This window comes from Pteronotus mesoamericanus, unplaced genomic scaffold, assembly GCF_021234165.1.
Source record: "Pteronotus mesoamericanus isolate MK-2021 breed Mesoamerican mustached bat unplaced genomic scaffold, CSHL_Meso_final contig_78, whole genome shotgun sequence".
NCBI classification, from domain to species: Eukaryota; Metazoa; Chordata; class Mammalia; order Chiroptera; family Mormoopidae; genus Pteronotus; species Pteronotus mesoamericanus.
Genome location: NW_026555258.1, coordinates 10265811 through 10278521, shown reverse-complemented (window position 1 = coordinate 10278521; position 12711 = coordinate 10265811). Strand labels below are relative to the sequence as shown.

Genomic DNA, 12711 nt, shown 5'->3' with positions numbered 1-12711 from the left:
TGTCCCTGAGGTTGCAGCTGTAGGTCAATGGGACTCAGCAGGTTCTCAGTGCCATCGCTCCCACATCTCCTCAGCCCTGGAGCCTCACGTTACTTTAAGGCAGAAACAACTGTTCCCAGGTTTCAGGTTCATCTCCTGATTCTGCTGCAGTGAATTATTATGCATGGCTCTGGCCTGGTGGAGAAATTGTCTCTCCATGCTCATCGAGATCTAAACTCCTAGAAGGGGGATCTGCTTTACCTGTTCACTGACGGATCTCAGTCCTTAGTAGATGTCCTGACATGGACTCAGTGTTCAATAAATAACAGCTGAATGAAACAGTGAACACCGCCTGCTTCTGTTCAATGAGGTCTTGTTGGCTGTTTTCAGGTTCAGTTTTCCAGGAAGCAGACTGGGATACAGCAAAGATGCATACATTTATACATACAAAAAAATTATTAAGGATGTAGTTAAATTAATGAAATTACAGAATGAGATGTAATGGTTCTGGCTGTCTTTCTAGGATCATGAGATTCCCAAACCTCCTCTGTCCCCGGCAGAGAGAAGAGCGGCATTGGGGCCTCAGAACCAGAGCCACATGTCTGAGTTCCTCCTCCTGGGGCTCCCTGTCCCGCCAGGGCAGCAGGGCGCATTCTTCGCCCTGTTCCTGGGCATGTATCTGACCACGGTGCTGGGCAACCTGCTCATCCTCCTGCTCATCAGGCTGGACTCCCGCCTGCACACGCCCATGTACTTCTTCCTCAGCCACCTGGCCCTCACTGATGTCTCTTTCTCATCTGTCACTGTCCCTAAGATGCTGATGAATATGCAGACTCATGACTTCTTCATTTCCTACCCTGGGTGTATTTCTCAGTTGTATTTTTATTTATTTTTTGGTTGTGTTGATAATCTTCTTCTGGCCGTGATGGCATATGACAGGTATGTGGCCATCTGTCACCCTCTACATTACACCACCATCATGAGGGAGAGGCTGTGTGTGCTGCTGGTGGCTGGCTCCTGGATTTTCTCTTCGGGCAGTGCTCTGCTGCACACCCTCCTCCTGGCTCAGGTGTCCTTCTGCACTGACAACATCATTCCTCATTTTTTCTGTAGCCTCTCCATTCTAATCAAGCTGTCATGTTCAAACACCTCTGTGAATGAGCTGGTCTTATTCACTGAAGGGGCTATGGTTGTCATTTTTCCATTGTGTGGCATTCTGGTTTCTTATGGACACATTGGAGCCTCTATCCTGAGGGTCCCCTCTACCAAAGGGATCTGCAAAGCCTTGTCCACCTGTGGCTCCCACCTGTCTGTGGTGTCTCTCTTTTATGGGACAATTATGGTTCTGTACTTTTCCTCCTCATCAAGCAACTCCACTGACAAGGGCATGATTGCCTCTCTGATGTACACAGTGGTCACCCCCATGTTAAACCCCTTCATATACAGCCTAAGAAACAGAGACATGAAGTTGGCTCTGAGAGTTCTTTTAAAAAAAAACCCTTTTGCCATGTGAGAATTACCTAATCATGTTATTTTATACACTGACCTTGTCACACATCCTGAAAAATGGCATGTTGCTCACCCGTGCCTCTAGCATCCTCCCAACTGTCCTTACTGGACCTAATCCCTTTTACGCTAGTCATATTTGGTGTCCATTTATTCTTCAAAAAACCAAAATATGGCATTTCCCACAACACACATTCAACTTGTAGTCTTCAAACTCCTTTTAGTCAGACAAGCACTGGTCATCCTAAATAGCTCACACTGTTGTCTTCTCTGGCTGAGACGAGATGAAAGACTTGCTAAGATCACAAAGCACACCAACTACCTTTCTCAAAAGGAAAATGACACCTGTATTTTATACTTCCTTCAAAAAGATAAAACCAGTTTAGCTTTAGGCTAAGATTAGAGGTATGATACATGGCTGAGTTTCTGACTCTTAGGTGGCAGAAGGCCTGAATTCCCAAGTGTGTTATGGTACCTCACTTTGTCTATAACAAAATGAATAATTGGCCCTTCAAGCAAAGCCAGTTTAAATTTTGTGCAATATTGTTTTGATAGGTAAGAAAAAAACCCTCCTCAAGAAAAGGTAATATGACTTTTCATTATAATTCAGTTTCTGTTTGTTGAAGTAAATGAGATATAAATCACTTCCTTATTTCCCTTTTCTTTTGTTTTCCAAAGCTACAAATATTCAGTCAAGCTTCTAATGTTTAGTTTAATAAGGTCTAGTATGCTTATCATTTTAATGTATTACATAGTTAATGACGTGCTTTTGATGGTGCTAAAACCTAAATAAATTTAATTTGATTGTGTTTGTGACAAGAACATAACAGGAGCACCCTGTAGGAAGACTGTAATTTTTTGCCTCTTAGTTAGATTTCTGTGGTGAGATCAGGCTATGTCTCTCTGATTAATGTGAGTCTGGGAAAATGATTGTTGCCTTATTACCAAACTGAGAGCTCCCACTTCTAATTCTTTTTTAAAAAAGACATTTAATTTTTTTTTATTTTTAGAAAGAGGGGAAAGGAGGAAGAGAGAGAGGGAGAGAAACATTGATATGAGAAACATCAACTGGTTGTCTCTTGTATGTGCCCTGACCAGGGACTGAACCCACAATGCAGGCATGTGTCCTGCCCAGGAATTGAACCAGCAGCCCTTCGTTTTGCAGGACGATGACCAACCCACTGAGCCATACTGGTCAGGGCGAGAGCTTCCATGTCTAATAAGGAAAAGCTAAATGCATGGGTTCACAATTCATGCACATAAAAGTACTTGTTGCATGACTACTCTTGTCCCAGGAGATCTTAGTTCTGTGAATATAGATTTCTGAAAAGCCTCGCAAACCCATCTGCATGTAGGACTTACATCCCAGCCCTCCTGCTCCATTCATCAGGTTCCTGTCTTCATAGCAGTTTTTAATCTTCTAACACACCATAAGCTTTACTACTTCCCTTTATTGTCATTGTTTCTTCACGGGAATGTAAGCACTACACTAGATGGGTGTGGCGTCAGAAATAAAGAAATAAATTGCAAGCTTTATTCATAGGTAAAGACTACTATGAATAAAGGAAATGTAAAAAGGAAGAGCAATATGGCCATCAAAAAGAAGGACCCCTTACCCTTTGCAACATCATGGATGGACCCAGAGGGTATTATGCTAAGTGAAATAAGTCAGTCAGACAATTACTATATAATTTCATTTATATGTGGAATCTAAATAAAATAAACAAACAAAATAGAAGCAAACTCATATATAGAGAGAGCAAACTGATGGTAGCCAAATGGGAGGGGTGTTAGGAGAATGGGTGGAAAAGGTGAGGGGATTAAAGAGTGCTAATTGGTAGTTACGAAATAGTCACAACGATGTTAAGTACAGCATAGGAAATATGATCAATAATAGTGTAATGGCTATGTATGGTGTCAATAGGTACTAGACTTATGGGGGGCATCATTCTGTAACTTATATAATTGTCTAACTACTAAGCTGTATACCTGAAACTATTATAATATCAAATGTCAACTGTAATTGAAAAAAAAAGGGGGAGTAAGAGTGCCGGGGTGTTTATCGCTTATGTCGTATGGCCCAGGTAGATCTCGTTGGAAAGGTAACATCTAAACAAAGACCTTAGTGAGGACAGGGAAGCACGCTATTGGGATCTCTAGGGACAATAATCCCAAGCTTGAAAATCAGCAATTAGATGCTCAGAGGTGAGACAGTGCCTGGCCCACTGCAGGAACATTGAGGGGCCTCTAGAGCTGGGTAGGGCCGAGCCCGGGATGGAGAGTAGGTGATAGGTTCAGTGATATTAGGAGACCAGATCTGCAGGGCACTTACAGTCATAGTATCAACAGGTGTATTAGTTAAGGGTCTCCAGAGAAATAGAACCAATAGGGTGTGTATGTGTGTGTACATGTGTGTGTTTGTAGGAAGAGACATTTATTTTAAGGAATTGTTCATGTAATTGTGGATGCCAGTAGTCCAAACTCCACAGGGTAGAGCAGCAGACTGTAAATGTGGGGAGAAGTTGCGATTTGAGACTAAAGGCAGTCTGCTGACAACATTGTCTTTTCTTTGGGGGAAATCAGTCTCTTTCTCAAGCCCCTCAACTGATTGGATAAGGTTCTACTACATTATGGAGGCCTGTCTAATTTACTCAGAATCTCCTAATTGCAATGTTAATCCCATCCAAAATCAAAAAACCTTCATAGAAACATTTAGAATAATGTTTGACTCAATTATCTAAATACTATAGTTGAGCCGAGTTAACACATAAAATTGGCCATCATAGTAGAATTTTTGGTATTCATTTTGAGTAATCTGGGAACCCACTGGAAAGTATTAGATAAAAGAATAACATAAGCATACTTAATTTTGTTACTGATTCTTTAACAAACTCCCAGATTTTTTGAGGTATAAGTGACATATACTGGACTTCATAGACTTCAAGTATAGAATTTAAACAGTTTCAACATAGGTACAGACCCACTGAAACCATCATTATAAACTGTTGGGATCATGAAGTTTCCCCAAGCCTACCGCCTGCTCCCTATTTGCTCCTCCCAGCTGTCGCCCAGGGAACCACTGATCTGTTTCAGTCACATAGTTTGCATCTTCTAGAAGTTTCTCTAACTGGAATCATACAGAACATATTCTTACTGTTGCCTTCTTTCACTCAGCATCTGCATTTTGAGATTCATCTATGTTGCAATATGTATCAATATATCTTATATTCTTCTGCTCATTAGTTTATTCTTTTTATTGCCAAGCAGTTCTCCATTGTATAGATATAGCACAGCTTATTTTGCCCATTAATCTGTTGATGGGTATTTAGGATTCTCCCTAGTTCCAGCCTGATTTTTATTACATCCCAGCACTTTTTGCCATTTATCATTAATTTTTCATAATTTTTTCCTGAACCCCCTACTTCAGTGTGTGTTCTCCAAGAGGAATTTATTTATTTTATTCACTGCTGTCTCCAGAGTCTGTATCACTGTCTTACTTGTATGAGAACCTTAATAATTACCTAAGAAAATGAGTGAATGAATGAACAAATGAATTCATTTTACATTATCAAATGCCTGTTTGAGCCATAGCTGATCCCTAGGGATACAGACATTGACAATGACCCTCAACATTTAGTAGTCTTTCATTACATGCTCATTTATCATCCCTCAAACTCACAAGGAGACTATTATTATTATTATTTCCACTTTGAAGAACCTGAGTCTGAGCAATCGCTGATAAATTGCTCAGGAATGCTCTCTTAGTAAAGGGGTGGAGCCCTGAGTCTTTTCTCAGAGCACGTAGACTCAATCACCTTGCTGAGGAGCAAGGCACAGACCCTACCCTCCAGGACCCAACAGAGGAGTAGGGAGAGCAGCACCTTCATAGGGACTTTATGTTCTAGTGGAGGCCTGGGTCGTGCTGTGGGAATCTGCTGAATCCCCCATGCTGCCTGGGCCATACACTGCTGTGCAGAGAAGCTGAATCGTGATGAGAGGCCATGGGCACCTGGGCACCTCCTGCTCCCATCCAGAGAGTTGACCAGAAGCCTCAGGCATCACTGACATTAAGGACACTTTCACTTGAGACACCAGTTGCAGCTCAGCCCCTCTGGACCCTGAGCATGCTCCTTCCCAAGGGGCTGAGAAGAGTTGGGCAATTATCCCAGGTTGACTGCTGCTCTACTCTGGGACTTGGGGCTGTTTCCCTCTGGGGTTTCTATGAGTAGAAGGAGATCTTCTGCTCGTTGTTTTGCAGCTGCTGATCAGACATGAAAGTGGGCAGCGGTCCTCAGGCCACTGTGGTCTCCTCTGTCCTCTAATCCTGAGTGTGCTGCACAGAAAGTGAGGATCCAGGTAACAGCACAAAGCACAAGGTATTAGAATCCTAGCACTGGTACCTATCCGAAGGGGCCCAGAAATCGCAGTCGTGTGTGTGTGTGTGCGCGCGCGCCTGCGTGCGCGTGCGTGTTGTATGACTTTGTGTGTATGTGTGTTGTGTGGCTGACTCACACACCGAATACTTCCACGTAGGCTCCATCCATATAAATCAGGGAAGGTTGGACATTTCCTCAGCAATGTCTGCTGATTTCACTTGTGTTTTGTTCCCATGTGCTGTATTTAAGACACTGTGCATCACTTGTGATTTGAAGATGTCTGGCTACTTTGTGACTACAATGTGTGTGGTGGAGGATGCTTGATAATTCTGTGTGTACTGTGTTACACATATGAGAGTGCATGTTGTGAGTTTTGCATAGATTTCTATGATGTTGACTCACACCGTGACTGTATTTACCTAGCCTGATATAAGCTAGAGAGAGAAGTCTATATCTCTCCCTTGGCAAGTGTGTGGCTGTGATAGTGTTTGAGTGCTTTGCTTTTGTGTGTAACAAACTCACACCTTGATTTCCTTCACGCAGAACATGTGTAGGAGAGAGACTTAAAACCAGGATACAAAAAAAGGCCTAAAAAATTCTTGCTTTGATACATTTGTACTCTCCACTTGCTAGACACCACAATCCACACAGGCAGCTCCAAAGAAATCCCATTGTGAAAAACTGCTGGGGGCCGTTTTTCAGTGATTTGAATAACACAGGAGGGCCCCTGGAAGCCCAAGAATTTTGACACTCTCCTTAAATTTTGTTAAATATTTTAGAAACTAAGCACTCATTTCTGTGGTCACACGTCTACACAACTTGTTTTTTTTTTTCCCTCACTTAACAGCTTGGAGCCTTAGCTTTTGCTTCTGACGCTCGGCAACCTCCACTGTAAAATGTGAATTATTTTAATCACAGATGAATCTTGTCTGTAGGTGCTGAAGTTCAGGGCACAGTGCCAGCACTTAGTAAATTGTAGCCTTGTACAGGCCGGGCCACCTGACTGTTCATTCCTGGCTGCCTGGGAGACAAGATTTGGTACAAAGACAGGAAAATCAGGCCCATCCAAAGACTCTCCCAAACCTCCAGGTAGCGGCTTCTCCTCTTTTCGACGGAGCGTCTCCCCAGCCTCCTCTTCCACTGGTGGTGCAGACTGAATCAGGCACCGCCTCTTATCATTCCCTTCCCTTCACATTGGCTTTGACCAGGAGATGCAGCAGGTCCCAGTTACTTCCTGGACTACTTTCCTGGTTAGCTTCTCACTCAGCAACTTTATATCAAGTTCCTCTCCCAAACATATGGATATGTTAACATTTAACTTTCATTTAATGCTTTTTTGTTCCCACGGGAAGAAATGAGTGGATTGTCTTTCTAGTGAAAAGATGATCAGAAAATCTACCTTTGAGACCAGGTCCCACTATGTGATATGGATGTGGAATTATGTAAGCCACTGTACTAATCATAATAGGAAATGAAAGAAAAATAAGTCACTGTCTTCTCTGCTTCCCAGACATGGAAGAAATACTGTTGGTTGACTGAAATTGAAGGCACATGAAACCGTTTGCAAACTAAAGGGCTGTAGGAATATGAGTGGTGGCCATTAACGGAGCGGAAGGACTCCCTCAAATCCTGACTATTTCTTAAGGCCCTGGATTTTTTTGTCTAATTAAAGAGAGAGAGAAACAAGTAGGATTGACAAGCAGAGATTCCAATAAATTTAAGAAACAGTAGAGAATTGTGACCATAGCAGTTACTAAGAGGGTGGTCATGATAGTCCTTGCTCCTTCTGAGTAGGTATATAAAGAAGTTTTTTTTTTTTAAGTCTTATTTTAATTTATTTTTTCAAATACATTTGTCTCTGCCTACCCCCCACCACTTTCCCTTGCCCCCTCCCTCCGTCCCTCCCCTTCCCCTTTGGTTTTGTCCATGAGTCCTTGCTATATGTTTCTTGACTTTCCCCTTCCCTTCCTTTTCCCCACCCCCCCTTCCCTCTTGTCTCTGTTGATTTATTTTCCTTTCAGTGTTGCTGGTCTTATTTTCCTTGAACATAGATGCTAAAATCCTCAACAAAATATTGGCAAACCGCATCCAGCAATACATTAAAAAGATTATCCACCATGATCAAGTGGGATTCATCCCAGGCATGCAGGGATGGTTCAATATACGCAAATCAGTAAACATGATACATCACATAAATAAAGGAAAAGACAAAAACCACATAATCATCTCAATAGACTCAGAAAAAGCATTCAATAAGATACAGCACCCATTTATGATCAAAAACACTCAGCAAAATGGGAATAAATGGGGCATTCCTCAATGTAAGAAAGGCCATATATGAAAAACCTACATCCAACACCATACTCAAGGGGCAAAAACTAAAAGCTTTCCCACTAAGATTGGGAACACGACAAGGATGTCCGCTTTCACCACTTCTTTTCAACATCGTATTGGAAGTCCTAGCCACAGCAGTCAGACAAGAAAAAGAAATAAAAGGCATCCAAATAGGAAAGGAGGAAGTAAAGCTATCATTGTTTGCAGATGACATGATAGTGTACATAGAAAACCTTGTAGACTCTACCAAAAAACTCCTCAACCTAATAAGTGAATTTGGCAAAACAGCAGGATACAAAGTCAACATTCAGAAATCAAAGGCATTTTTGTACACCAGCAATGAAATAGAAGAAGAAGAAATCAGAAAAAAAAATACCATTCGATATAGCAAGAAGAAAAATAAAGTACCTAGGAATAAATTTAACCAAAGACATAAAAGACCTGTATGCAGAAAATTATACAACATTGAAAAAAGAAATTAAGGAAGACACAAATAAATGGTATATAAAGAAGTTTTAACAACACCTACCTCCAAAGACTATTGAACATTTAATGAGGGAATAATGCAAAAACATATTTGTTTGACAAAGTGTTCATTAAATGCGAATTACTATAGGTGTGAAGATCAGTACTGGTCACTAGTGATGATCAGGCAGGTAACTGTGAATTCTAATAGACACTTCCATCCTTCAGTGTCCCCAGTTCTCAATGCCAGACCTCAGATCTCAGCAGTCTTCCTGCCTATGGAAACTCACTTCTGAGCTCACGTGAAGCACCACATACTGGTGGAGATGAGTGAACTGAAGTGAGGTTTATTCCTTGGCAAACAGATGAACATGGACTAAGACATGTACCACTGGGGAGGGGATGTACCCCAACAACAGCTATGAGCTCAGGGACTCCCTGAGAGGTGAGAGCTCAGAGAAGTTAGCGCAAACTGAGCCTTCGTGCAGACCATCTTGTAAGTCTCATGTTGATCAAATTCCTGCATTTGATCTTGGCTTTACTTGGATAGTTAGCCTGTCATATAAACAATGGATAACATTTTGTGTGATTATTTTATACAGGACACTGTTCCGATGTGTCTTGAATTAGAACCTCTTATTAACTATGAATGCGTGATACTGGTATCTTCACTTTAAGTCACAAAACATGAGGCCAGGGGAGATTCCACTGCCCAAGTCATCCATCTAGAAAGCAGTGGGGCCAGACTCCACAGCACAGGGAGTCTGGCTGCAGATACTTACCTTTCATCAGTCCTCTATCAGTGTTCCCGGAGGGTCAGAGAGCTCTGTAAGGGAAGAGGTCCTGTGTGTCCCATCTACTCGTGCATCTGCAATTAGTAGCATAGTGCCAGGAACCTGGTTGATTAGAAAAATAGTAAGAATGAATTTGCTCTGATTTCATTTGAAAGAAACCAGGCTATGCATTGAGGGTGTGTTGCTTGCTTTGGCAGCAGTAGCAGACATAAAATAAAGGTTTTATTCTTTTTTGTAGGAGAAAGTAAGTGATCCTATGAGGTGGCCATAATCACACTTTGAGAGAATCTTATATTTTTCATTGTCCTTTCACCCCCAGCAGAGAGAGGAGGACCATGAGGAGGGAAAACCAGAGCTGCGTGTCCGAGTTCCTCCTCCTGGGGCTCCCCGTCCCGCCAGGGCAGCAGGGTGCGTTCTCCGCCCTGTTCCTGGGCATGTACCTGACCACGGTGCTGGGCAACCTGCTCATCAGGCTGTACTCCCACCTGCACACGCCCATGTACTTCTTCCTCAGCCACTTGGCCTTCTCCGACATTTCTCTGTCATCTGTCACTGTCCCAAACATGCTTATGAATATGCAGACTCCACAACAATCAATCTCTTATGTGGGATGCATTTCTCAGCTTTATTTTTTCATACTTTTTGGTGGTCTTGATAATTTCCTTCTGATAGTGATGGCATATGACAGGTATGTGACCATCTGTCACCCTCTACATTATACTACCATCATGAGGGAGGGTTTGTGCATGCTGCTGGTGGCTGGCTCCTGGACCATCTCCTGTGGCAATGCCCTCTTGCACACTCTCCTCTTGGTCCAACTGTCCTTTTGTGCTGACAATACCGTCACCCACTTCTTCTGTGACCTCACTGTGCTCCTGAAGCTGAGCTCCTCAGACGTCTCCCTCAATGAGCTGGTCATCTTCACCGAGGGAAGAATGGTTTTTACCTTGCCTTTGGCTATTGTTTTGGGCTAATATATTTGTATAGGGACGATCATCGTGAGGCCTCCCTCCACTAAGACTCTTGAAAGTCTTCTCTGCCTGTGGCTCCCATCTCCTCGTGGTGTCTTTATACTATGGGACACTTGCAGGTGTTTACTTTTTGTCCTCATTGTGGGATTCCAAAGACATAATTGCTTCGGTCATGTACACGGTAGTTACCCCCATGCTGAACCCCTTCATCTACAGCCTGAGGAACAGGGATATATAGCAGGCCTTAGGAATGTCTGTCACCAGGGTTAACCTCTTTAAGTGGCAATCACTAAATCCTCTTAATGTAGTCCGGAGCAGAGTGAGGTATAGCTCCCAACATTATTGTATGGTCAACATTTCCCTATAACTTTAATAGAATATCCATACTGTTGTCACGTATAAGTGCTGTTAATAAGTGAATGAGGTAAGGTTTTCTACTGGCGTTGTTTATAATTCTTTATCCCTAATTAACATTTTTCACTTGTTCATCATCTCTTATAAGATACATGGAAAATCTTGTGCAAAACATGTTGCATAATTACAATTGTGGATTTATCTTTTTCTCCCTTGAAATTCATCAGTTTTTGCTTATGTGTTTTTTATACTATAAGGACACACTGATTTAACACCATGATCTGCTCCTGGTGAACTTTTTCCTTTGAATTAATTCTTTTTTGCTGGCTCTTCATCGGCTTCAGCTGATTGACTGCATGTCTTCCCAACTCATTCAGTGACATCATGTTAACAATAATGACACTATGAAAATTGGCAAGTGCTACAAAGCAAATCTTTTAACAAAAAACAGAGAGAAACTTAAAAAAATGTATTTCAGAGCCCTGGTTGGGTGGCCCTGTTGGTTGGAGTATTGTTCCTTATACCAAAAGGGTGCAGGCTCATTCCCTGATCCGGGCACTTAGCTGGGTTGCAGGATCGATCCCCGGTCCGGATGCCTATGAGTGGCAACTAATTTATGCTTCTCTCTCACATGTATATTTCTCTCGCTCCATTCCTCTCTCTCTAAAATCAATAAAAATGTGTCCTTGCATGAGGATAAAAAAATACATTTTATAGCACACCACTTGTTTTATAATTAGGAGATATTTCTAGCAATGGATCCTCCCTTAATAGCTCATCTACTTCTGATATTAGTGTCGATATTTTATTTCCATATGCATAGATGCATACACAGATGCAGATACACATTGAGATATAAATACTAGTATAGTATATCTAGTAAATGTGCAGCTTCTTTTGGTTAGGGTTTACATGGCATTTCTTTTCCATCACTTTAAAATTTTCGATGTCCTTATATCTAGAGGTGTCCATTGTTAATGGTGGAAAGCTGGATTTTGCCCTTTTTATGTAAAGCAACAATTATATTTTTGGAGAAGTTTATCTATTTACATCTAATGTAATCATAATCTTTGAACTTACATTTTCCAAATTACTATGTTTTTTTATTTGATACATCTGTTTCATATTTATTCTCTCTTGTCTTCCTCCCTTTTGGAGGCTGGGCTGGGTACAGTGATCTTTACTGATGGTGCCTGATGAGGCAGGGCGCCCTATGACCCTTCCCTTCCTTCTTCAGGGGATCTGAATGGAAACTGTGCAGGCCTGGAGGTGCTTGGTGTGTTGGGGGATCAATCTGGGGCAACGACTCCCCAGCAGCTGAGGGCCTCTCGTTCTCTCACTGGGGCTGGTGGTCCAGGGGGTTCTTAATCCTTGGAGGCCACGTGAACCATGAGATCCACCACCTTGACTCTGTAGCCAAATTCACTGTCATATCAAGAAAAGAGCTTAACAAAGTGGTAACTGAGGGCAATGCCAGCCCCAGCATCGAATGTGGTATGTCACTGCTAAAGTTGTAGGAGACAACCTGGTCCTCAGTATAGCCCAGGATGTCCTTGAAGGGACCCTCAGATTCCTGCTTCACTGCCTTATCGATGTCACCATATTTGGTAGCTTTCTCCAGGTAGCAGGTCAGATCCACACCTGATTCATTGAGGGTAGGGACATGGAAGGCCACGTGAGTGAACTTCTATTCAGCTCAGGGATGACCTTGCCCGCAGCCTTGGCAGGGCCAGTAGAAGCAGGGGTGGTGTTCTGGGCAGCCCCTCAGCCATCACACCACAGCTTCCCAGAGGGGACATCCGTGGTCTTCTGGGTGGCAGTGATGGCATGGAGTATGGTCATGAGACCGTTCACGCTGCCAAAGTTGACATCGATGACTTTGCCTGGGGGTGCAGAGCAAGCAGTTAGTGGTGCAGGAGCCTTTGCTGACAG

General features: G+C 42.5%; 1 protein-coding gene and 1 pseudogene across 1 annotated transcript; both read left to right on the top strand.

Annotated features, from left to right (window-relative positions):
• Positions 1 to 547: 547 nt before the first annotated feature.
• Positions 548 to 1492, top strand: LOC129079297 (olfactory receptor 1J1-like). Its single transcript, XM_054584434.1, has one exon. The coding sequence runs from the start codon at positions 578 to 580 to the stop codon at positions 1490 to 1492; it is 915 nt and encodes a 304-aa protein (XP_054440409.1). The 5' UTR covers positions 548 to 577.
• Positions 1493 to 9789: 8297 nt separating this feature from the next.
• Positions 9790 to 10663, top strand: LOC129079294 (olfactory receptor 1J4-like; annotated as a pseudogene).
• Positions 10664 to 12711: the final 2048 nt, after the last annotated feature.